The 26,969-nt window shown below is 41.0% G+C and overlaps 1 protein-coding gene across 2 annotated transcripts; it reads right to left on the bottom strand.

Moving 5' to 3' along the window:
• Positions 1-1,034: 1,034 nt before the first annotated feature.
• orc1 (origin recognition complex, subunit 1) lies at positions 1,035-26,639 on the bottom strand. 2 transcript variants are annotated; one of them, XM_033647883.2, is made up of 18 exons: positions 26,364-26,639; positions 24,539-24,666; positions 24,281-24,453; positions 20,956-21,391; positions 17,782-18,058; positions 14,296-14,406; positions 13,963-14,025; positions 11,247-11,354; positions 10,891-11,143; positions 10,692-10,798; positions 10,131-10,232; positions 9,329-9,500; positions 6,591-6,698; positions 5,786-5,935; positions 5,227-5,346; positions 1,923-2,092; positions 1,756-1,843; positions 1,035-1,543 (listed from the first exon to the last, which is right to left on the bottom strand). In XM_033647883.2, exons 1-18 carry the CDS (start codon positions 26,456-26,458, stop codon positions 1,349-1,351), a joined length of 2,856 nt encoding a protein of 951 aa, XP_033503774.2. In that variant the 5' UTR covers positions 26,459-26,639; the 3' UTR covers positions 1,035-1,348. The 2 variants fall into 2 exon arrangements, with proteins under 2 accessions (XP_033503774.2, XP_033503776.2); XM_033647885.2 differs by lacking the exon at positions 14,296-14,406 and having other exon boundaries at positions 26,364-26,633.
• Positions 26,640-26,969: the final 330 nt, after the last annotated feature.

The raw sequence follows: 26,969 nt of genomic DNA, 5'->3' as shown, positions 1-26,969 counted from the left end.
TCTTTTGCGTATGTGTGGCTGCTCCCTGTGTGTCTGAGCAGAGTGCACGCGCGTTGTGCACCCGCCTAGAGACGCATATTACTAACTTGTTTAACAGCGAAATACTGCGCCGTTGACTTTAGACCAGGTTTTTGTTGGTCACTGGCGCATTTGCTTTTCCCGTCATCTAACTAGCAATGCGCCATGACTGCGCCTGACCACTCCTCATTTTTAGACGAACATGCCCAGAGAAGCTCATTGCTAGTTAGACGACGAGGGCGCAGGGCGTGAAAATGACAACTGCGCCTGCATCTAAATAGCAATGACACTTGCGCCATGGATTATGCGCCGTCCGCCATCCGCTTTAGACCATCTAAATAGGGCCCTATGTGTGGTCATATGCCTACAAAGTTGCGTGGTGATCTGTGAAACCCTTGAGATTTTATACACTTTGATGTGATGAGCCACACTCCGCAATATTCATTGCTTAAAGAAGCTCAGATTTAGTAAGTTTTCCAACTTTTGCCAAGAGGGAACTTTAGATATTGGTCCCTAGATTATGTTCACTGAGTCATCATGCAGATCGGTCAAACTTCCTAGGAAGAGATCGATTTTAAGTGTTTTTCAAAAAATTAAAAATCTATAAACCGGAAGTTATGGGTTCTTGAGGCAAATGTGTTCCTCATGAGGAGAGGCATTTCTGTGCAAAGTTTCATGTTTCTACGACATACTGGACATGAGATATGCCCATTCGAAGTTTGCAATTTCAATCACTTGCTATAGCGCCCCCTTTAGCCAGTTGATGTAATATTGCTTCATTCACATCCTCCCATGACCCTCTACCACTGTGCCAAATTTCACATGGATTGACCAAGTCAGTGAGGAGAAAAACGTGGAACACAGACCCACAGACAGCGTTTTCTTTATTATATAGTAAGATACATCTATTGAAAATTCTTTTCCATTTATTGTTTTTTCCATAGTTGTCTTGATAGAATTCCTCAGTATTTGTATTCATACCATCAACTCAAGAAAAACAATTAAAGAGTGATTCATATTAAAGGTGGAGTTTTATTGCATATTCAGGTATTAAACATAAAACAAACAGATGCACTATACAATGTTAAAAACAATTCCAGAAAGACAAATCTCTCATTTTAAACTGGGAACATCAAAACTTAAAATAATTAAAGACTAACTGATTTATGGAGAAAACATACCATCAAATGCAAAAAAACTGACTCCAAATCTGTGCCTCGACTTAATATTAAGGTTTAAAAACTGAAATCTGTTTCGTTTCAGGTTGTGTAACTCAGACAGGTTAACGTCTCATGTAGTTCAGATAAATGAGTCTGAAGAGGATTCTCCTTCAGTCAGCTTTCAGGGCGTAGAGCATGTCGTCCTGGCTCACATTGAGGCGGACTCTCTGCAGGACTCCCAAACGGCTGGACTCCAGCAGCAGTAACCTGCAGGCTCCCAGACGCTGACACACCGCCAGACCCTCCGACACGGTGACTGGCTGCAGACCCTCCACCCGACACAGAGCCTGGTGCTGCACAAACACCTGGATCACAGAAAAACAGAGGTGAGGACTTTTATTGAGGTTCTGTGCTTCAGGATCTGGACCACATCGATCCAGACTGAAATGGGTGTGACTTGAAATTTATTTTGACAGGTCAACCTCACCGTGACATCATGATGCTCTGCAAAAACACTTTTCTGGCCATTACTTAGCATCATATCTCAGCAACAGAAGAGGGGACTGTTTTTATTTACCTGTTGGAAGGTGGCCTCCTCCAATCCAAGTCGGCGAAACTCAGCAATGATTGCCCTGAGGAAGAGCTGCTCCTGCAGTGATGCACACCTGAAGACACATGCCAGTTACTTTATCTTGTCACTCCTTTTCAATGCCATCATTAATGTGATAAAAGAGAAAGTCTCACTTGATGGCAGTGATGTAGGCGGAGGAAAACATTTCATTCAGCGCCTCCATCACGTGACTCATTCCCACCAATCTTGAGGCAGAAGGGTCAGCAGCAGAGTGCTCACAGATCTCTGTCGCCCTGCGACAGATGTCCAAACATCGGCGAGCATCGCCTGACAGAGCGGCTACCTGTGAGAGGGGAGGAAGACCTTGTGAGGAACTATTCAGATCCTTCACTTCAGTACAAGTTCTAACACTGTTGCATGTCTTGCATTGAAAGTGTTACTTAAAGGTAGGATGTGGAGGATTTTCAAACAAAACAAAACATAGACATATACAAATGAAATCCTGCTTAATCATCACCTATGGGCTTCTACTCATGTGTGGTGGTGACTCTGTTTGCAGAGCTCCTGCCCTTTGATGTTTTTGTGAGCTCTGACCGCTTCTGGGCGGAGATTTCCCCAGCCAATGAGAGAGCGCAGGTGCCATGCCCGAGCGTGCCCGAGCGTACACCAGCGCGAGCCTTGCCTGAACCTCTTCTATGAAGCCTTCTTCTGTACCTCCGGGCTCCCTACAGCCGGGAGAGTTGAGCCTGATAGGAGGGGCCAAATTTGAATGTGTGTTTACAAACAGCAACTGGAAAATCCTCCAGACCCTACCTTTAAGTAAAAGTATGTAACTATAATCAGGAAAATTAATTTAAAAAATGTAAATGTAGAAAATGTAAGAGTATTAAAAGTAATAAAAGTAGTAAAATGTCTATGTCTTAATCAGTCTATGATCTGATCTACATAGGGAGTGGGTCCAGTAAAGTTGTCCAAAATGGACAAACCAAACACTGGTTCTAGATAGGACCATTTGTGTTTTCGCCTATTTTTGCGTTGGCCACTGTACTTAGCAGCCCCTCCGCGACAAGAGCGTTGCCAAAACACTTTTTTTTTTCCACTTTTTTTTTTTTTTTTTACTATTTTTTCAGTGTTTATCACCTGGGGCCTCATTTATAAAAGAGTGCTTAGGATTCATACTAAGAGTTGACGTGCGCCCAAAAGCTGAAAATGGCGTGCGCCAAAAAATAATCTAATGAAACCGTGCGCACGCACACTTGCACGCAGTGTTTTCTTTATAAATCACAGACCTCCTGGAGTTGTGTGCACCCAGATCCGCCTCATATTCCGCCCTCTACACGCCCTAGTTCAACCATAAATGGTCATGCAAATCACCTCATGAATGCGATCTGCATATAAATAAGCCGGCATGGGAGTGCTCTCTCGTTGTGTCACGGCGACGGGTGTGAGAAACGAACCAAAAAACGGAATTTCTCCGAGATTGAGCTAGAGACCCTTTAACGGGAGGTGGAGGACTGAAGAAAGATTTTATTTGGTAGCCACAGCAGCGGGATCACTAATAAAAGAAAGCGATAAAAGTGGCAACACATCAGCGCTGATGTGTGATGCTGTCAGCTGTGTCTGTGGGACTGCACGGACAGTGACAGAAAAAAAAAGTGGTCTGATCTAAAGGTAGACCAAATATTTTTACTCCTTTACCAACATGTAGTTAATGTGTTGCTTTTAAATTTGAGGATGTTTGACATTGATGTGCAACATAAAGAATCACATTTATTAAAGGTGGAGGCAAAAAGGAGTATGTGCCAGTGCCATCTTGCGCAATTACGTACGAGGGTCACCGCAGTATTTATATGTTTATGGCAATTAGTCTGATCAGACTCCCGGCCTGAATTACAGCAAGAACCAGTGGTATCCCTGTCCCAAAATACAACGTGTAATTTGAAATACAATTCAAAGATGAAAGTGTAATAGGCGAACATGTTTCTTTATGCCGGTTTTGTCATGAACAGCACGTCTAAGTAGGGCTGATGAAAGGAGTGTAACGGTTGTGCTTAATGGCTGTATTTCGAGACATGATAAATGCACTGGAAATATTTAGCTAAATAAATAAATATATTCCATGCAGTCACGCCATCCTCTTCCCCTCCTGCGCTCATAGAGTAGACAATGAGACGTTAGAGGCAGTGCGAATTAAATACGTATTTAGAAAGAATTTCAATTCAGGATTTGAGTTGGATTTTACAACGTTTTTACGAAACAATTATCACTCACTCCAAGTGCAAAATAAGGCTGCTGGATTTAATTTCAATGATAACGTGGATCTAAGGTGGATATAGCGTGACATTAAATTTGTGTGAGACATCAATAAAAATCTGACTCCACTTCTCCACCTCGCCGTCTGCGTCACCACTTCCCAGTGTCTCCAAAATGTGCGCACGCATGACTCAGAGTTTGCTTACAGGTGCGCACATTCTCCCGCCAAGTTTATTTTTTATAAATCACAACCTTTGCGTGAGAAGTGGCGTACGCCACTTTCAAGCCCCGTTTTGTGCATAAGCAAGCTTTATAAATGAGGCCCCTGGTCTGTTTGTTTTGGAAAGGAAAAGACCTCTAACTTATATTAACTTGGGAAAAGCAGTCGAGAAAACTTCAAAATCATTATATTTATTATAAAGAAAAGCAGCAAATCTTCATATTTGTGAAGCTGGAACCACGTTTTACATGAAATAAAGTCTTCAACAAACAAAATAGTTTTTAATTAACTTCTTGTCAATCAACTAATCCTTTCAGTTGTACAAACTGTGAGGTAGTTTCATTTCTAAGAAATCATCGTATTTTATAAAGTATTCAGTGTGTCATGTTTTGTAGGGGTCAGAATCACCACAGGCCCCATGATACAACATTATCTACGTCACTATAAAATATTACCATTTGTAACATTTTGGAGTAATAACATACATAACATAACATACATTACAATTTATTACCTTTTCAACTGCAAAGTGTTTAAAGTCTGTTCATCTCACTTAAATTATTTTTGCAGCAAAATGTTTCTAGCAGATTAAAAAAGCAATTCATTTTATTAAGTAAGCTACCAAAAGTTTACTTAGTATTTGCAATAATAATGACTTTTATACTAAAAAAAAATCTATTTTTGACATTGATGTATTGATACTATAGTGCCATGCAAAATATTGTGATACTATGTTACCTCATGTTTTGTCAAAAAAGAAATGTTGTAGTTTGTAAAGTTACTGCAGCTGTCAGATAAATGTACATGTCCTGGTGTTAAATGTTTCCTTTTGAGAAGTAGTGGGGTGGCATTAGAAAGTAACACATGAGAAAAAACAAATACCTCAAATTTGTACTTACGTACAGTACTTAGTAAATGTACAATTGCATTCTACCGCTGGTTGGTGGACCTGTGACTGAGCTCAGGTCAGGTGAGAAGGTGTGAGAGACGTCCCAAATGTTTACCTTCCTGGACACCAGCTGAAGAGCGTCCTCCTCAAAGGCCTTCACTTTGTTCAGCCTGGATGTGATGATCTGCTGCAGCTGCTTGAAGGTGTACGGCTGGAACGACATCCTGGTCAAACCCTGGAAACATTGAGACAGAGGCGTCATGTTACCTGTCAGGGTTTTTTGGTTTTGTGCAGATAATCATCTGAATTCCATCTTCATTTTCCACCATGAACACTGATATGTTTAAGGAGCTGCTTGTAGATCCAATCTAACTTTTTAGTTATTTCACACCCTATTTTCTGTGTGGTTCGGAATGCCAAAGCTCCTCAGTTTCAGCTCATTAAATGTGAGGATTTGCTGTTTTTCTTTAGGTTTTGGACTGTTGGTCAAACAAAACAAGACCTTTGATGAGTATTTTTCACTATTTTCTCACAGTCCATATTTTTCAAGTTTGTGAAACCTGTGAATTGTATGTACCAACTCCCGTATGTGTCTATAGACAACAGAGAAGCCTGATCACAGTGTTGATATTAAAGGGCACATCAGTGCAGGGCTACAGGGCTAGATCTCTCACCAGTCTGCTGGCCACTCTGTTGATCATGATCCTCTCCGGCAGGTCCATGGTGTTGGCGATGGTCAGCACCACCAGGCGGGCGTGACGCCTCGTCGGCCAGTCGAACAGGTTGTACATGACGTTCTGCTTCCTGGTCCATAACAGGTCCAACTACAGTCCAAAACAAAAAGGGTTAAAGCTTTGGAAATCCTGTTGAACATTAGTGCTGAACAATTTGGTGTTTTTATCTTCATGACATGAACAAATTTGTCCACATAAAGCCTGGCACCATTAACCAGCATTTCCAAACTGTTGTTAGCACACACAGAATGCCCTGCTGAGCCCATATCACTGTCACTATCCTCATTCATATTTTAAGGAGCTACAAATTCTTTTCAGCCACAAAATAAGCCTGAAAAGCTGGAAATTAGAAAAGAAGTTCAGAGAGTTGTTGCATAGAGATGATAGACCGTCTCATCTGGTTGCACTGGTGTGAACCAGCAGGTTTTTAGAAAGTTGCAACAATGCATTGCAAATAGTTGCCTGTTTCACCTCGTCTTGTTATAAACATTTGGTCTGAACTGGGCTTTAAGGGAAAGTTTTTAAAAAAGGTCATAATTCTAAAAAGTTTCTTAGTATTCTATTACCAGGAGCAATTCTTTGTACGATGAAGCTTTGTGGATACGTCCGCTGGTTTGCATTATTAATCTTTTATTCAAACTTTTTACACATTCTTTAATTTAAGTCCTGTACGTGAGACAATAGTGCAATGTTTTGGGGGAAATGCCCATAAAATAAAAGCTCAGCAATAAGAAAGAGTTCTTACTTCATCTACCAGCAGCACAGTGGTCTCCTTCCTGGGCGCAGGGTTGCTAAATCTTTTCTCCAGTAGCGCTGCTGCGTGGTCGGCCGTGGCCTTCTGACCCGTCAACTTCTGCAGAGACGAAACCATCACTTAAGTCAGTAAACACACCACAATGTCTTAATTCAACTGGGACATGATTCAGTCCTGTCATTTCTTCTCCAGAGTTAGATAAGAAGATGGATGTCACTATCATCTCTGGGACGTGTTTAGCCTAGCTTAGCACAACCACTGGAAGCAGCTGGAAACTGCTAGCATTGTTTAAAGTTGGTCAAGAGAGAGGTTTTTAAGATATCTTGACTTGTAGTCCCAAGTATGGGTCAAACTTCAAACCCAGAATCCGACATTTCTCATAATGCAGCTGTCTTTTTAGGATCTTTATACTTCCTGCCTCCTATTTGGTCACCCCTTTGAAACCAACACACCCAAGTTTATAGCACAGGATTTCTGTTACAACTCATGTCAACCTTGAACTTCATGTGTGAAATTGGTGAAGTGCTCCATTTTAATACCCTTTGGAAACATGGGTTGACATGTACAAAGTATTCAAATGGTCTGCCATCACTAATCCCTTAACCCACAGAAAAGGAACACAGCTTGTTTAAGACTCAACGTTTTTGTTTGAAAACAGAAAAATTTTCAATTTTCATGTTGTTGTCCCTATTAGGGGTGTCAGTTTCGTTTAATATTGCTTTCAAAAGGCTGACACCCATTAACTGGTTACTAACTGGTTAATTTTTAAGAAAAAAAAAATAATAAAAAAATAAAGATGTGAAATACAAGAGGCCCTTCCTTTAAGTCCAACGCTCATTTGACTCGGCGAGCTTAAGCACTGCATTTCAAAGCACTATCCAGGTGATGAAATATTAACGTTTTCTGACATAAGTGTCTTGCCTTTTACTTTATTTTCTGTTGGCTTTGCTAACAGACAACAGGCTAGCTGCATTAACATGTGGAAACATGGTGCCCATTGCCCAACCCCCAGTCTTCATTGTTTTTTTGGCTGTTCTGCACTGTGCATCAGCCGGGTTGGAAGGGAGCTCGTTAGCTAGCTAGCAGCGTCGCTCATTCGCAGATTACAGCTAGTAACGCCGTCCCTGTGGCAGAATGCATTGCTATGGAAATACTGTACCCACCCTCCAGTCTCCCCCCAGGTTGCCCCAGTGATTAAGTGGCAAACCCCTTTTAGCATTGTTTACAATGTTAGCACCTCTAGCTGTGCTGACACTGCTATTGTTAGTAACAGAGCTAACAGTGATAAAAAAAAAGTCAACAATGCTAAAGGGAGTTTTATGTAGACATGTATGGCTGCAGACACATTCCGTTTGTGGTGTACACTACACGCCCCTACAAACTGCGCACACCACGAGTGCAAAACAAACCCACAAATGCGACGGGTATCTAAACTGTGCTACAATGCTACACTGTTGTGAATAAATGAGACCAAATGTAGCAATGATCCACTTTAGAATTCATAACAGCTATACTTTGCTAATTTAGCATTAACATAAGTAACGAGATGTAGCTCTCCCATTAAACTTATCCTAATCTTAACCACCTCTCATTCAATGTAATAATTTATAGCTAACGTCAGCTAAAAGCTAATTTAGCATTAGCATACGTAACAAGATGTAGCTTTCCCACTGCCCTTATCCTAACCTTATCTGTCTCTCTTTTAATGTAATACTTCATAGCTAGCTAATTGCTAATTTAGCTATTTCGCCGGATCTTTTGCTTCTGGGCCAAGGAGTGAGAGGGGCTGATAGCGGACTGACGCACTGGTGTGGTGGGTGAATTATGTAGCTAGAGGGCAGGTCACGTAGCTGCTCTAGTTGCAGTTAGGTAGGGATGGTGTTAGTAGCAGTAATGGCCGAATGAGCAGAGTCGCTAATGCTAGCTAGCGCCTACTAGACCCAGGTGGCATGCAGTGCAGTGAACTGATGAGTAGCATAATTAAACTATGGTCAGATGTGCTTAACTAGACAAAAATATTCCCTGCAGTTAACTGAGAGACAAAAACTGAGTAAAAAACACCCTGAATATGTTTAGAACTACAAATGAACCTTCTTTCAGTGATTTATATTAGACAAAGAAAATTTTACATTTACATCCCGCCCTGACTGTAAACCAGGTCGGGATCAGCCAGCGGCGGTTCCGCACGTGCGCGATTCACTTGCAGTCTGGATGCGGAGGGGTTAGTATCTCCTGCTCTGACTGCAGCTGGGAGGAAGGACTGGCCCACATGTGAGTACTTTGGGGCGAGGGAGGGGCCCGTGGCAGCATCCGCTGCTCGTTGAGAAGAATAAGAATGATACGTGCTTTCACGTCAGCGTCTCCGAAAGTCTCCAATAACCTCAGAAAAAGTCGCTAGATTTGTCGCTAGTCGCTTTTTTGAAAAAGAGTCGCTAGAGGGGTCTGAAAAGTGGCTAAATATAAGTTGGCAACACTGACTGTAGTTTAAAAAAAAAAAAAAAAACAACACACATGACAATGTGTGGTTCAGCTGGCAAATGTTTTCCTTGAAATTTTCTTTCTTTTTTTTTTTAAATCAAGAAACACTTCTATTACTTTTTAGATCTAATTTTCATCTATTTTTAATAGTTAAAATAACCACTGATAGATGTTAGAAGAGCGGCACTGAGTGGACTGCAGCACACTTTTTATCATCATTTTGTCTTCTGTGTGAAGCTCACTGCTCTCACCTGTAGGATCTGGACGTAGGCCTGATGAGGATCTGTCATTTTCATCCCATTGATCTCGATGAAGTGGAAAGGAGGAATCTCGTCCACCTCAGCCGCATGCTGCAGACAGCGCATCACCTCGTGGACCGTGGCCGTTTTACCTGTACCTGGCACACCTGAGATGTACATGCACCTGAGACCCAAACAACAACAACAACACAACAGGTGAGCAGAGCCACCAGGAGACACACAGCCTTAGCCTTTATAGCGCTTTATAATCTATACCTAAAGGTCAGCAATTAATCAATTTATTGATGGACAAAAAACTAATTATTGTAGTCAATAATCATTGATAATGGATACAATTCTGTGTGTTTTCTTATAAAACAATTTGAGAAGAGAACAAACTGCTCACAGCTAAGCGTCACAAGCAACCTGCACCTTGAGGTGCTACTTGTTATTGTACGTACATTATGATTGCACTGATTGGACTGAAATAAATACTTTTATTGGTAATAGCTTTGTTTGAGGAATGGAAGATGTTTTTGTAATTTTTTTTAATTTAAGTGCAATCAGAGTTTGAGAAGCTTCCTGTTTAGATCAGGAAACATCTGATCAGATTATAGAAACAAGAAACTGAGCAGACATTTGATGCAGGCCTCTTGTACCTGTAACAGTTCTTGATATAAGGGACAGATTTTAGTCTGTAATCAACACGCTGTGATGTTTGACCTGATCGAGGTGAGGGGGGACTATTCAGGTCACAAGTCAAAGACTTTGGAAACCTGTAAATTCTGGGCCAGCATTAGAATCTGGATCTTACCCTCCCGTTCCATCTATGATCTTGCTCTCAACAAAGCTGTAGATGTCTTGAAACTCCTGCTCCCTGCAGGGCAGAGACTCCGGCACCGAGGACACATGCAGCCTGATGAGACAAATACACACAGTAATACACTTTAACAAATGCTCAATTAACTTTGTAGACCATCTGCTTCACTGACTGAATAACACTTTGTTATCAAAATCCTTGAAAACTAGTAGATTCTGAATAAAGAAGAAAAGAGAAGTCAGTCCTCTGAGACAGTGAACAGTGTTCCAGTAACTTCTCAAGCAATACTGTACGTCACACATAGTCTACCAAACATTCACTGGTTTCAGCTTCTCAGTTGTGGTGATTTGATGCTTTCCTTTGTTTTATATGGTTGTAATTAATATGTCTTCGTGTTTTGGACAGTCTGATGGACAAAACAAGACATCTGAAGATGTCCCCTTGGACTCTGGGATTTTGCAATGCCAATTATTTTTTGTGATTAATTCTGCAGCCCTGATGTGTTTATATATAAATAGATATGAGGGTCAGAGGTCACTGATTGTTGTGTCTCACCTGGTTCTGGCCTCCTCCAGAACATTAGCCGGCTTTCGGGCTGGCAGCGACCTGCTAGGGATGCTGGGAGTGGCGCGATGAGGAGTCCGTGGCGTGCTGGGTGTGACCTGTCGAAACAGGAAACGGTTAAGGGAGACAAAGTGAGTAAAAAAAATGATGAAGACATTCCCTCTGATCTGGATGTTTCCAGGACTTTTACCTTTATGTTTGGAGTCTTTCGAGGCGTTCTGGTCGAGGAGCGAGTTTTCTGCTTTGAACGAGGAGTGCCAGACCCTGCAGCAGCATGTCTGCCTTTTTTAGACAACACCTCCTCATCACTATCCAGCCCTGCCTCCTCTTCCCCATCGTCACCATCATCCTCACTGCTGCTCTGCAGCTCCTTCTTGGATGGAACAAACTCGTCCTCATCCTCTCCATCTGAGTTCAGGTCCAGCTGGTTGTCCAGAAGATTCCTGATCCAACAGTCAGTGAAGTTAGTTTGTTAAGTGCTGAAACAATGAGCTCATCAGTCAGTGGACTGGAAAATCAACCTGTTGACCCTCTCTCTGCACTCACAGCTGCTTTCTGATGCGAGACGACACCTGCTGAGCTGACTTCCTCTTGGAGCTCCTCGGCGTGGCGGTGACCGGCAGCATCGGAGAGCTTTCATTATCCACTTCAGCCCTGTCAACATCACACATCAAAAGTATCAAATCCGTCACATTTTTATGGTATAAACCAATTTTTCAGAGTCAGGTGGAAAAAGGAAAATATTAAGATATTATTTTGAGTGAGATGTAGACTATTCCGATCCAATGGATGAACAACCCTTGAAAACCAAACTTGCACAGGGAGGTGAATAAAAAGTCCAGTTAACCTTATCAAATGCTTTTTTGCATATAATGATACAATTATGTTTTGTTTTTGTTGTGATATACTGATTAGGTTGAACAGCCTGCAGTTGTTATCTGAAGCCTGTCTGTTGTTGATGAAGCCTGTCTGATCAGCTTGAATTAGAATGAGGGTAAGTGTCTTTACTCAGGTTTCTGGTGTTTTGGTGATAATTTTGTAAGTCTGTGTTGATAAGTGAGAGAGGATGGTAGGTTTTAGGAAAAAAAGTGTCATCGCAGCAGTATTCATGTGTGTGGGTATGATGGAGGAGCTTCAACTTCTGCAGTTACTCTGTAAAATAGTGATGAAAGAATGCTCCAGAAGTGTTTCTTGAATTCAGCAGTAGAATCTGTCTGGTCCAGGTGATTTATTGTTTGGCATATCAGAGCTAATTGACTTCATCAGGGGGGAGGGGTGCGTCTAAGATGTTTGCTTGCTCTCTAGGTAATGTTGCTAGAGCACCTTTCTAGTTTTCTTACCACTCAAAGTGCTTTTACACTACATGTCACATTCACCCATTCACACACACATTTACAGACAAGTGGCCGAAACATACAGTCAGGTCCATAATTATTTGGACAATGATACAGTTGTCGTCATTTTGGCTCTGTACACCACCACAATGGGTTTTAAATGAAACAATGAATACCTGCTTAAAGTGCAGACTCACAGCTTTCATTTAAGGCTTTTTTCAAAAATGTAGTATGAACCATGTAGGAATTACAACCATTTCTTCACACAGTCCCCCAACTTTAAGGGCTCATAAGTATTTGGACAAACTAACATAATCATCAATTAAACAGTCAGTTTTAATACTTGGTTGCAAATCCTTTACAGTCAATGACTGCCTGAAGTGTTGGACACATAGGCATCATCAGATGCTGGGTTTCTTCCCTGGTGATGCTCTGCCAGCCCTTTACTGTAGCCGTCTGCACTTCCTGCTTGTGTTTTGGGTGTTTTGCCCTCAATTTTGGCTTCAGCAAGAGAAACGCATGCTCAGTTGGATTCAGGTGAGATGATATGACTTGGCCATTGCAGAACATTCCACTTCTTTGCCTTAAAAATGTCTTTGGTTGCTTTTGCAGTATGCTTCAGGTCAATATCCAACTGCACTGTGAAGCATCGTCTAATGAGTTTTGAAGCATTTAGTTGAATCTGAGCAGATAATGGTGCCCCAAACACTTCAGCTTTCATCCTGCTGCTCTTGTCAGCAGTCACATCATCAATAAATACAAGAGAACCAGTTCCACTGGCAGCCATACATGGCCATGACATAACAGTACCTCCACCATGCTTCACTGATGAGGTGGTGTGCGTTGGATCATGAGCAGCTCCTTCCCTTCTTCCTTCTCTTGTCTTCCCATCATTCTGGTAGTTGATCTTTGTTTTATCTGTCCATAGTATGCTGTTCCACACCTGTACAGGCTTTTTAGATGGTTTTTGACAAACTCTAATCTGGCCTTCCATTTTTAAGGCTAACCAATGGTTTGCATCTTGTGATAAATTCTCTGTATTTATTCTAGTGAAGTCTTGTCTTGCTTACAAGAGCAGCAGGATGAAAGCTGAAGTGTTTGGGGCTACATTATCTGCTCAGATTCAACCAAATGCTTCAAAACTCATTGGACGATGCTTCACAGTGCAGATGGACATTGACCTGAAGCATACTGCAAAAGCAACCAAAGACATTTTTAAGGCAAAGAAGTGGAATGTTCTGCAATGGTCAAGTCACATCATCTCACCTGAATCCAATTGAGCATGCGTTTCTCTTGCTGAAGCCAAAACTGAGGGCAAAACACCCAAAACACAAGCAGGAAGTGCAGACGGCTACAGTAAAGGGCTGGCAGAGCATCACCAGGGAAGAAACCCAGCATCTGATGATGCCTATGTGTCCAACACTTCAGGCAGTCATTGACTGTAAAGGATTTGCAACCAAGTATTAAAACTGACTGCTTAATTGATGATTATGTTAGTTTGTCCAAATACTTATGAGCCCTTAAAGTCGGGGGACTGTGTGAAGAAATGGTTGTCATTCCTACACGGTTCATACTACATTTTTGAAAAAAGCCTTAAATGAAAGCTGTGAGTCTGCACTTTAAGCAGGTATTCATTGTTTCATTTAAAACCCATTGTGGTGGTGTACAGAGCCAAAATGACGACAACTGTATCGTTGTCCAAATAATTATGGACCTGACTGTACATGCCACCTGCTACTCAGTAACCATTCACACACTCTCACACACCGATGGAACAGCCATTGGGGAGCAATTTGGCTTTCAGTATCTTGCCCTAGGATACTTTGACACACAGGCTGGAGGAGCAGGTAATCAAACCACCAATCTTCCAATTAGTGGACAACTCACTCTACCTCTGAGCCACAGTATGCATGTATGAATGTACTTACAGCACTCCCAGGGCTGGTTCCATCAGGGTTTTCTGTTCTTTTTTTCGAGACGGAGTGGTGGCTCTGTTGGAGGACACATTTAATTTTTTGGATTACATCACTGTGTTTAGTTAAAGAATAAGAAACTCAAACAATGTGCAGACACTGGCTACAAGTTCACCCGCCTGTGCACACTCACACCTCAAAAGAATATAAAAGCTGAAAAAAGTAAAAGTCACCACAAACACACAGGTGTCAACTACAGTTTTGTTCCTCTGACACACCTCTTTGTTGTGCTCATAGACATTGTATTACCAGTTATTACAACCCCCACACTTGCTGTGTCTGACTCACTTCTGCCCTCTGATGGCATACTGTCTCCTTGGCGTAGCAGTTCTTCTTCTGGGTGTCTTAACCGAGTCAGTCGGTAACCCTGCATCCATCACATCATCACCCTGCTGGAGACTTTAACCAACAGAAGAGGCATCAGTGAGCCTGGACTTTCCCTCAGGCTATCTCATTTTAAACCAGTTTAAATCATCTTAAGTCAAGGTCCTTTTGCTCGCTTTTGCCCGAGCTTTCAGCTGCTGAGGAAGACTGTGGCATCAAACTACTTCTACTACCTTTCATTTCAGTATGTAGACATTTATCATACTGTTTCTGTTCACACAGATTTTTATCTTACTGACTAACTACTACATGACTCCAGCTGACGACACATCAGTCAGCATGGCTGACAGTGATACAGAAACCTGGATCAGGGTTCAAATGTTACAGCATCCTGGTTTCTGAGTACTCCTAAGGACATCCAGATTCCTACAAACAGGACAGGATGTTTATATGTTCTAACTGGTCTATGGAGGACAAAAAATGACAATACATGTAGTATTGTTATAGTATCAATACATAAAAAAGCATAAATACATCAACTACAAAAAAATAATAAATTAATGAAAAATTATGATATATAAATAAAAGGTGATAATTCAATAGGACATAAATAACAAAATGTATTTCTGTTCACCTCTTTAGCTGTTATTTGTGTATTTGTTCTATGTATTTACTGATTTTTGTGTCTGTATGTTATTGCGATATGAGATCTATTTATATATGTATGTATTTAATTATTTATTTCTGTATTTATTTAGGCATTTATTTATATATCTATTACTGGAATTGTTATTTCCACCAGGTGTTAGCCTTTATTTATTTATTAATTTATTTGTTCATTCATTCTTTCTTTAATTTATTTATTTATTTCTGTATGTTAATTTTTAATTCATCAATATCAATTTCAGCTGAGGCTGATGGGAATGTCATTAGTTCTTCAGGTATTTGGTCATAAACCAAAGTATTGGACTTATTAAAAGGGGACACCACATAAATTAAGAATTCCAATATATAAAAATATTTCCATAATCTAAGAAAGTTCACTCAATATTTGTGAATATGAGCTTCTCTCTCTCAAAGCCAGAAACCAGAGAAGTCTCAAACTTGTGATCATAGAGTATAGTCTGGAGCTGCTCCATAGTCAATGAACGGGAGCCTGAATTTGTGGACAGAATGTTTGTTTTCTTTTTCATACCCAAATGAGCGTTAATCAACTGTAGTGTTCTCAGTCCTGAAACAGAAAATGTACCCATACAGACCGAATCACCATAACGTTGTGCTAACAACAACAATCACTTCCATGTAGACAACTGGCAATTGACTTCAATTGCGGAGATATGTAAAATCTGCAAACTTGTTGATATTGGTTGTCATTTTCAACAATAACTGTAAAATTTAAAGATTTATAGTTAAACATGGTGGTCTGACCTATCTGACTTTTCTGCTGTGTTTATTTGATGTACCGTGTTGCTTTGGTAGTGTCTACTGGCACAGAAGCTAAACAATGTACTGCTGTCGACAGGGGCTGCAGTAAAATATAGTTTAAACACCTAAAAAAATATCAGCATAAGTGCATGCTATATGTGAATATATTCTCAGGTTTACCTTAAACACTAAAGCTCCATGTCCACCAAGCGCTCTGTTACGGTTCAGTTCAGTTGGGTACACATTTTTTCCATTTCCACTGTGAAAAGTTCCTAACTGTCCCCACTTTTGGTCACCTCTTTATTGGGATACCTTGCACACAGATCTGGTACTAAAAGGTGGAGCTAGAACCACTGCAGTCCATTGATTGGTCAACAGCAGACAGTCACTCTGCTCGGGGCTGAGATGTGGCTGGTTTTGAGGCTTATGTAACCACTGTTCATACCGTGTCAAGTCTTACACATATTAGTAAACTGTAACTATAAAATGAAAGGATGTTCTGCTGCCTCTCACAGCAGCTGTAGACTGAGAAAGAAAATAACTTAACACATGACTGACGGAGACTTTAAAGTGGGACGTTAACTTGTAATATTACTCAATGCATTGATGACGTGAATCCATCAACTTTAATATGACAACTCTGACCATTCCATTAGTTTTTATTTTCTCTCTTGGGTGACATACACTTTTAGTAATGAGTGAATCTTCAAGCGTTTAAAATTACTTGGAGGGAAAAAAACAGCATTGCGGAGTGTCGTTCCTGTGGGCTCCAGCTACACTAAACCCCTGCGCTTGCCTGAGAAGGACTAAATGCACCTGCTGTTTTTAAACATCCCATGGAGAGAGACTCTCACTGCAGCCTGTTCTTTTTTGTTATGAAAATGTCTGCATGCAACCTTGTTCTGCACACAATAAACAAGGTGGAGACTTTCCTCTGTGTCACCGGTGATGAGGAAATACAGCGAGAGTTGGAAGGAGCAGTGAGTGACAACAACCCTGCCCACATTTAAGAGTACTGTTTGCAGAGGATAAACTAAACTGACCTAGGGTCAAGGTACCATGTCTGAAGGGTTACTTTGGGTTCCAAAGGTACCATACCGAAAGTGACCAAATTACTGTTCTTGTCAGTTGAGTCTAGTGGCTCCAAATCCCTGTCATAAAAGGCTATCTGACAGCAAGGTAAAGTAGTGGAAATCTTCTAAACATAGTGTACATCTAAACTGATACTGATTTTTTGGTTGGCCTTCATTAGGTGGCTAAAAACTAAACTAAGGCAGCATTTGCTCAACCCCATTTGATTTTATATACATGACGCGAGGCCTCAGAGCATTCCCCTGGGTGCACTCATTGTCATCTAGAACATCTTTCCCAAATCACTGTCTAAGGAGCAGCTCCTGACTTTATACCCTACCCTGTGCGTGGTTCACCTTTAAAATGTTAATGGTGCTAGATGAGAAGTAAGACAATCCCCCTTCATTCTGAGGGGTAACATTAATATGTGAACCACATTTCATCATAATCCATTCAACAATCATGTTTTAGTTCTGCAGGTTAAAAAAAATCTATTTTGTGGCGAAATAGCCAAGCAGCAGCAAAAACACAATACCAGAATACACCAAACCCCCTGATCGGAGCATCACTGCTTAAAACCTACAGATGGGGATGCACAATAATGTCGACTTTTAATTGAAATATCAGAATCGGCCAACATGCTTTTTCTTATTTTGTACAATGAATGAATATTACCTAAATTAAAAAGTATTGTATTTCATGTCTCCATCTACTAGTGGGCCATCATGATAAGAGTATCCATGCATAATATAATGTTTAATTCCACTACAGAAGAGACTTGATGGTCACAAAAATCAGGTAGGGAAAGAAGTGGATATATCAATATTGGTATCAGTTATCAGTCAAATGAGTTGTTGCATATCAGGTATCAGCAAAAAACACAATATCATGCATCCCTGCCTACAAACTGTAAAATCATGTGGACATTGTGACTGTGAGAGAGTCGACTCTGACCTGGAGGAGTCGTCTCTTGCAGATGATGGAGGACTGTCCATTTCAGAGAGACAATGTTTGTTGAGAACGACAGTGGAGGGCTTCAGGGGGAAAGCTCCCTGAGCGGCGGGGGCTTGGTGGACCTTCCTGAGGGGGCTGAGGCTGTGGGTGAGGGGCAGGACCTGAGGAGGAGAGGATGACGACGACAGCCTTTGAGACAACGTCACCTCTGACTCCAGCTCCTCGTCCAGCAGCTTGCTCAGGATGTCCTCACGGATCATTGACGACTTCTCTGGACCTGAGAGGACGAGGAGAGAAAACATGATCTCAGGACATCATTAGCCAGCAGAGTGAACTAAATAATCAGAGGTGAAACAGTCATTTTTAAAACAAATAATTATTGAGTGAGGACTATTGGTGTCAAAAAGCAGCACAAAGTCTAATGACAACCTCTCTGAAACAGTGTCACAAAAATATTCTTTTTAAAAATGATCTTCCTTAAAGAGTAACAAATATTATTGGCCAATCACACACGGTGTTTTATCTCATTGTATATTTCTTTTACCTCCAATGCTTTGACTGATGCTTCAAACCCTTTGAGGTCTCAGGTCCTCATCTTTGAATGCTAACGCAACCTCTTTCATTATGTGTGTTGCAGCTGCAACTTTTTAGTGTCTCAATACTTGATTTCAAATGTTTCAAATGAAAAATCTCAGCAGTGAGTATGTAGAAATTCTCTCAGAAAATGTAGCTTTTTCTACTTCCTGTCAACAGATTAAATTTATATCAAAAAGTGCCTTTTCAAACCATGTTTTGTAGGTTTTGGCCCCACGATCGGAGTCCTTCAATATTGCCTTTCTTCTGAAACCAAGTCAGATCCCATACTTATCCTACTATTAAATGGAGAAACCTCTGTCCCTCCGTCCGTCCGTCCGTCCCTCCGTCCGTCATCATCCGTTTTCCTCTTCACTGCTTTGACCTACTTCTCTGAACTTGCACACAGGCTTTCATTCTTGGTCATGTGCAGACAGCCACGATGCTGTTTTTGCATTTTTCCCACATTTCTACTGTTTATATTTGTGCTTTTGTCCACTACCCATTCATACTGTGAGCACCATTAGCAGCGCAAACTGCACATGCACGCTGGGACCACAGTTTGGCTGGGAAACCTTTATCTCTAACACTTGCGGATCGAAACCTGTATGTGTGTACCTGTGTGCCCGTGCACGGCCCACACACGTGCGTGCCTCCATGCTGTCAGCCAAAACTATGCTCCATGTATTTTGCCATAAAGCATGTTTCTAAATACAGTGTGCATTGTTTGTCTTGCATTAATATTTATTACACAGTGCATTTACAGTGCTCTGATTTTGCATCTCCTCTATTAAACTGTTTTTCATTTCTTATTCCTCTATACATAACACATCCCCGGGTGTGGACTAGTATTTACATTAATACTGATATATATCAGACACATAGGCCTGTCATGATACCTTTCTTAGAGGCCATATTGTCCAAGATATACTTGTGATAGCATAATAATGGAAGTACACCCTTTCAGAGAGCAATGAAGTTTTAATTTTTGGGAATATTGAGTTATTAGAAAATATTTACGCTTGATTATATATACACGAGACTACACTCACCGACAACTTTATTAGGTACACCTGTTCAACTGCTCATTAATGCAAATAGCTAATCAGCCAATCACATGGCAGCATGCATTTAGGCATGTCGACATTGTCAAAGACGACCTGTTGAAGTTCAAACCGAGCATCTGAATGGGGAAGGTGGTGATTTAAGTCACTTTGAACATGACGGGCTGGTCTGAGTATTTCAGAAACTGCTGATCTACTGAGATTTTCACACACAACCATCTGTAGGGTTTACAGAGGATGGTCGGAAAAAGAGAAAATATGCAGTGAGCAGCAGTTCTCTGGGTGAAAATGCCTTGTTGATGCCAGAGGTCAGAGGAGAATGGCCAGACTGGTTCAAGATGATAGAAAGGCAACAGGAACTCAAATAACCACTCGTTACAACCTCAGGTATGCAGAAGACCATCTCTGAACGAACAACACGTCGAACCTTGAAGCAGATGGGCTACAGCAGCAGAAGACCACACTAGGTGCCACTCCTGTCAGCTAACAACAGGAAACTGAGGCTACAATTCACACAGGCTCAAAATCTGACAATAGAAGACTGGAAAAACATTGCTCGGCCTGGTTCACTATACTCCAATGGCCTCCATTGTCACCAGATCTCAATCCTTTGGAGCACCTTTGGCATGTGGTGGAATAGGAGATGCGCTTCATGGATGTGCAGCTGACAAATCTGCAATAACTGTGTGATGCTATCATGTCAAAATGGACCAAAATCTCGGAGGAATGTTTCCAGCACCTCGTTGAATCTATGCCACAAAGAATTAAGGCAGTTCTGAAGGCAAAAGAGGTCCAACCTGGTACCAGCAAGGTGTACCTAATAAAGTGGTCGGTGAGTGTATATAAAATGATACAACGTTTATAGGAGTAGCCAAATTTCTCAATTTGAGACTTAATACAAAATTTGGCCAACAAAACCAAAACCAAATGATGCCTCTTGCGACGAAGAGACAAACTTAGCAAAGCTCCGCAAACACCACAGTTGCTATTATTCTGGCCGGTGTCCTGCAGTAAGCTCCCGGGGGATAGACAGCCTGCTAGCCGGGTGGTTTGGAGGATGAGGTTGTTGGAGGGTAAAACTACAAACAATTGACTTATTGGCTCATTGCCAGTGTTGGCAAGCTAAAGACTATCAGGACTGTGCCTCTTCCACCTCAAAGTGCAGCTGCAGGCTACCAATAAGCTACACTGTGTCGTTTTTGAGTTTTTTTTTTTTTTGTTTAGACTTGCTTAAGTAGGCTGGGATGGAATAAAAGAAAAGGAAAATTTGTTGCACCCAGGCCTTTTTTAATTTTTTTTTATAAAAAGTATTTTTTAGGGGCATTTTTGCCTTTGATAGGAAAGCTGATTGTGAAGGGAGGAGAGAGAGGGGACATGACATGCAGCAAAGGGCCACAGGCTGGAGTCGAACCCGGGCAGCTGCGGCAACAGCCTTGTACATGGGGCGCCTGCTCTATCCACTAATCCACCGACCGATACAGGTACTGTATGGCGGTGTGAGTCCACTGTGAATGGTGTTTGTTTTTGAAACACTCACCGTTTAGTTCCAGTTTCTTGCGAACGCCAGGCGTCCTGGCCGAGGCGTTCCTCCTCTTGGCACTCAGACATTTGGAGGCCGACAGTTTGGTGGCAGAGTGCAGCGACTCTGCTTCTGCTGCACCAGCTTTCCCCGCACTCATGGTGGCCCTGCTGTATCTCACTTCCCCTGACGCAGCCCGGCGTATGACGGCGAGGTCCGGGGTCGGCAGGGCCCGTCGAGCAGGGCCACGAGTCGCTGGAGCCGCTGCAGGTGGGGAGTTGGGAGGGGAGGGGGGGGGGGAGGGTCTGGGACAGGAAGGAGGAGGGGAGGAGGAAGCTGAGACAAGTTCGGACTCCACTGCTTTGAAGGTCTTGGAGTCCCAGGACAGTTTCACGTACAGGGTGTCTCTATCGTTAGAGTCCGGGAATGGAGCTGCTCCGTCCAGGTGCTTCACCTTTGAGTGACAGGACAGAGACTTCAAGGGTCAGTTCACCTGAATAATTTTCCCACTCACCTCTAATATCTGTCCATGCAGACAGTTTTTGTTTTCAGATATCTGCATCAGTAGTGGTGAAGAAAATTAGGAAAAAAAATTACATAGAAAAACAAAAACACTGAAAGCAAATCGTCAGGCCCCATGAAAAGAGCAACACTTACACACATGTTGACTTACACATGACATGTTTCTCGACTGATTTAGCATTGCACTATAACACCTTAAAACTGACAAAGGACAGTTAAAAATGTGAAAATTGATGCAGCAGAAGAAGAGACATCATCTTTTTATTCTCTTTTGACCCAGAAACACCTGCATGTTATTGAAAATGCTATGAATCATTTCCTAAATCTATAACAAATCCTCCTCAAGACACTTGCATGCAGAACCTCTCCAGAGTGGAACCTGTTACCAGAGGTGTGGACTCGAGTCACTAATTTGATAACTTCAGACTTGACAAAACAAAAAAGACTTGCAACTCGACTTGGACTTTAACATCAAGGACATGTGACTTCACTTACACTTGAGCTTTTTGACTTGACATTAGGGCTGCAACGATTAGTCAACTAATGGATGACTAATCGACTATTAAAATAATCAGTGACTATTTTAGTCGTCGACTAATCGGTTTGAGTCATTTTTCATAGAAAAGTACTATAAAAGTACCCCAAAATACTCTTATTGCAGCTTCTTACATTCAAATATTGGCAGCTTTACACACCCTCCCATGACGGTGAACTAAAACCCTTTGGCATGAGTATGAAACAAGATGACATAATTTTGGGGTTTGGGAGAGACAGACCGACATTTTAACACATTTTTCAATAAAATGATTAGTTGAGTAATCGAAGAAATAATCAACAGATTAGTCGACAATGAAAATAATCGTTAGTGGCAGCCCTACTTGACACTACTTGAAACTTTCCCCAAAGCCCAAAGATTAAAAACTATATTTAGGTCAGTGATGTCATAAATGACATTCAAGTGCTTTATTTACTATTTTAGAATATTTATGTTTTTTTATGATTAAGTTCAGTTGTACTTGTTTTAACCAAAGCTTACATATTTTATAAGCATTCATTATTTTGTAAATTTGATACAATTTTACTCTGCTTTTAAAGTTGCATTACATTTGGTGAATAGCGCATAATGACTTGTTTGGGGCTCAAAACTAAGTCAAGCAGGCGCCCGATGTGCAAAGGCTTTGTCCTTGCCGCAGCGGCCAGGGGTTCAATTACGACCCACGGCCCTTTGTTGCATGTCATACCGCTTCTCTCTCCCCCCTTCATGCTAAGGTCCCGTTTATACGACAACAATTTCAACTGAAAACGGTAAACTTTAGTTGCGTTTTGGCTGATCGTTTACACGACAGCAACATTTTTGCCCGGCCTGACCTCTGCGGCCCTCCCTGGACGGATGCTCAAGTGTGGGTGAGAGGAGTGGAGAGGACCACGGAGGTTAGGCCGGGCGGGGCGACAGTGTGTATCCCAGAACGGGTGCTCAAGTGTGGGTGAGAGGAGCGGAGAGGATCACGGAGGTTAGGCAAAGCGGGCCGACACTGTGTAACGTTATCCCAGAACGGGTGTTTAGGTGTGAGGGGCGGAGAGGTATTTGGGTATAGCAAAAAAATAAAAATAAACTTCAGGTTGCAGCCTCCGCTCGGAAAATTAAACGGTCCTAAAACTGCGGCCCTGAAACTGTAGCCTCCAGTACTGCAGCTTTACTTTACTCGATTTTGCGGCTCCGTGTGAACAGAGATCATTTCAATAACATCGTCATATAAACGTGGAAATTTTCTAAAACGCAAAGGAAAGACTTTACCATTTTTAGAGAAACCGTTGTCGTCTAAACAGGGCCTAACACTGCCCTATTAATTCAAGGCAACACGACTCAAGACTCAAAACTCAAAGTGTAGGACGTAACACTTGACTCAGGACTTGTCAGTCCTGACTTGGGAGTCAGGACTTGTGAGTGTTGGGACTTGAGTGCAAAGACTTGACTTGTGAAACGATGACTTGGTTCCACCTCTGCCTAACTAATTCAAAAAGCTTCAAACTGCAAATAATTTTAAATTTTCTAAATATCTACTTCTTTTTGGGCCTGTGTTACAATTTGTCTTAACGTCCCAATTTTTTGAGCAGTATATGTAAAATTTACAGAACTCATCAATGCTTTTAAAGTTGTTAAATCAACTTTGTTTAAAAAGTTACTTAGCTGTTAATCTAACGTTAGCAAAGCATTAGCTCGCTAACAGTGTTAACGTTAGCCTCAACTGTTGTTTGTGCAACTTCAAACAAAATTGGAAGTTGTGTCTCTGTAATTTTTGCCTCGCATATTTTGCATACTGCAATTTGTTTTTTGTTGACAACTTGTAGTTTTTGTATGCAGACAGAAATATCCTTGGTATCATTTTTTCCAACTGCTACACAGTTACAGAAAGTTAGTTCTTCATAGCTCTCTCCTGCTACTTGACTGGATGCTGTCAGATTGATTCAAACAAAGTGCATCTGGGGAGTTCAGTGTAGACGTGCTGGGAATAAATAGTATTAACATTAGTTGATTCAGAAAATGAAGGGACATGAATTGATTCTTGGTGCACTTTTTTAATATCACACTTGTATCTTTGGGCTTGGGGACGGTATCAAGTATTTTCAAGTCAGAAGGCTTAAGGCCATGTGAAGTAACAAGTCATTAATGTTGAAATCCTAGTCGAGTGGCAAGTCTTTGATTTTGTCGAGTCCAAAGTTATCAAATTTGTGACTCAAGTCTGACTTAGGGCCAAGGCATGTGAATCAAGTTCTGGTTACCATTAATAAAACTGCACACTTGAAAGTGAGAGTCCTTTACCTTCACAGGTCTGAGGATGGACTCAGCATTGACTTCGTCGTCACAGCTGCGCCCCTTGTAGTAGAAGATCTCCTGTGGGTGAGGCTCTCTGCCCAGCAGGTTCAGTTTGCTCAGAGGCACTTCAGACACACGGACAAACCACTGAACCACCGCCTTCTTCTGCTGCCCACTCTCTGACACATGATGAGAGAGAGGAGACATTTAGCTACAAGCCTTTGACGACAAAGTGAAGTGTAGCATCAAGTCATCGAGACTCACCATCACCATACAGCCTGATGACTTTGGCCACATACGGGTTGTCTTCGTCATCTCCCTCTATGAGGATGTGCTGGCCCGTGCTAATAACAGTGGTCCTCGGGAGACCCTCCACACTGATGGCCAAAGAGCTGACACACAAACAGACAATGAACATGAACAACATGATTTTTGGAATCTAAATCAGATATTATATGTGTTTTTGTTGAATCGTTTCTGTCCTCAGGTTGACAGCATTTCTACATGCAAATTCTGACATTATTAGGCAAGACTGAAGAGATTATTAACATTTAAATCTGATGTCTTATTCACAGTCAGTGTTTGACTTCCTCCCAGCTTCATAACATTCTCATTTTAAAAAATAACTCTCTTTTTTTCCATCAAAGTGAAACACTGATTTGTTGAAATCGGACAAATATGGAATCTAAAATCATCAGTGCAGACTTATAAATTGGTTTACTTACTTTTGGGGTTATTTAAAAAATAAATAAATAGAATTACCACCTAATGGTTGTTTGCCTCTGCTAAGCAATCGAGTTGCAGATTCAGTTTAAATCCATCATGTCTGTGAAAACACTGATGCTTCATACACATCTTGAACCAGGCAGCACATTAGATCTTTACAATCAGCACAGTTTCAAGATGGACACCAAAGATTAGTGTCACCAAGTATCTGACCAAATGCTTCCCTTTCTGTTCCTGTGTTATTGTGCTGAAATGTTTTTGCAGAACATAATGATGTCACAGTGAGGGTGACCTTTGACCTTTCGCATATGAAATGTCAACACTTCATTTTATCCTGTCAGACATTTGTGTGAAATTTTGTCATAATTATCGTATGAATTCTTGGGTTATGGCCCAAAACATGTTTTTTCCCCGAGGTCACAGTTACCTTTGACCTTCACTCACCAAACTCTAATCACTTCACTGCTGAGTCCAAGTAATGAATGAAGAGTGACAAATTAAATTCAATAAAAGGCAGCAGTGATGTTTGAAAGCGCACAGTTTTTTAGGGAATAAGTCATAAAATACAGACAAAGATCAATATTTCAGCAGCAGGATTTAAATTTGGAAAATATTAGAAAGAGCCAGTGATGAAACATAGTACATTTACTCAGGTATTGTGCTTAAGTACAATTTCAAGGTATTTGTACTTTACTAGTATTTCTTTTTTTTCTCTCAGTTTTTCAACTGTATTTTTATGTAATGCTACTTTATACTTGTACTCCACTACATCTCATTGACATTTATTCCTTTTACATTTGTCTGACAGCCTTATTTGCTTTTTAGATGACAGTTTTTCAGCCCCTTCCTGTTTCCTGTGAAAACCATGTATCTCCAGATGTGTGTTCCTTTAGGTGCTGAGAAATTCTCCTACTTCTGAAGCTAAATCAGCTCTTTAAAAATCATTGACACCATGACTTTTTGAAGAAATGTGGCTCCAACAGGACAGCCACGCTATAAACATATTTTGAACTTAAAGAATATGATGCATTTCTGTAAACTACCCAACTGTACACAAAGGAGTTCAAATGAGCACAACCTTAAACATCTGCAGCAGTAACCTGACACATACACATTAATGCGGCAGTAATATTCAAAAGACATTAGATATTATAGTAACACCTTGACAGGGAACATTTTACTGCAAAATGACTCCTTTAACTTTCACATTATAACTACATTTTGCCGATAACAATAACGTTACTTAGGTAACGTTTGTAAGGTTTATCAAGTAAGTGTGGTATTTTTTTACCGCGTGGCATTCGTACAAACTGACTCAAAGTTCTCCTTGTCCAAAAGACAAAACCCATGAAAAAGTACTCACCCATATTCATAGGTTTTTAACTTCCTGTTAAAACTTAGAGGGTTTCCAAGCCACTTGTACACCCGTCTGACTCGCAGTCTGGTAAAATATTTCATCCTGTTTCCTCCCCGTCTGCTGCACAAGCTCAGATATAATACCGATAATCGATAACCAATAAAGGAAAAATAAACTTTTGTTTTTCCGTCTGCTTTAAATTCAAATCCTCATCGAAAAAGGAAGGCTTTACAGAAACAGTCTTCACACAACACTCACCAGCGCAGACATTTCGCGCGAAAATTACGTAGTTTCCGTTTTCTTCTTCTTCAGTTGTAATGGCGGCCTGTAAAGCAACGTGAAAGTGCATGCTGCCTCCTCCCCCCAGGAAGTATAACCCCATGAGTTTGTCAAGATAAAATAAGTGCAGATAATCAGAATCACATCAGAAATGTCTTTTTGCCGAGTAAGTTCGCATCTACAAGCAATTTAAAGTGGTGATGATTTGGTGAATGACATTTAAACACAGTAAGTGCAAAAATATAAAGACATAATATAAGATAGAATTAAGATTATTATTTATATATATATATATATATATATATATATATATATATATATATATATATATAT

This window comes from Epinephelus lanceolatus, chromosome 6 (assembly GCF_041903045.1).
Source record: "Epinephelus lanceolatus isolate andai-2023 chromosome 6, ASM4190304v1, whole genome shotgun sequence".
Classification (NCBI taxonomy): Eukaryota; Metazoa; Chordata; class Actinopteri; order Perciformes; family Serranidae; genus Epinephelus; species Epinephelus lanceolatus.
This window is presented reverse-complemented; position numbering and strand designations above follow the sequence as displayed.

Bases quoted from the DNA above. Each gene is read 5' to 3' on its own strand.
- orc1 (XM_033647883.2), bottom strand. From the start codon at position 26,458: ATGAAATATTTTACCAGACTGCGAGTCAGACGGGTGTACAAGTGGCTT. The intron at 6,699-9,328 runs GTGAGAGCAGTG...TCGTCTCTGCAG, and splicing joins CCTACGTCCAGATCCTACAG to AAGTTGACGGGTCAGAAGGC. The intron at 5,347-5,785 runs GTGAGAGATCTA...CAATGTTTCCAG, and splicing joins ACAGAGTGGCCAGCAGACTG to GGTTTGACCAGGATGTCGTT.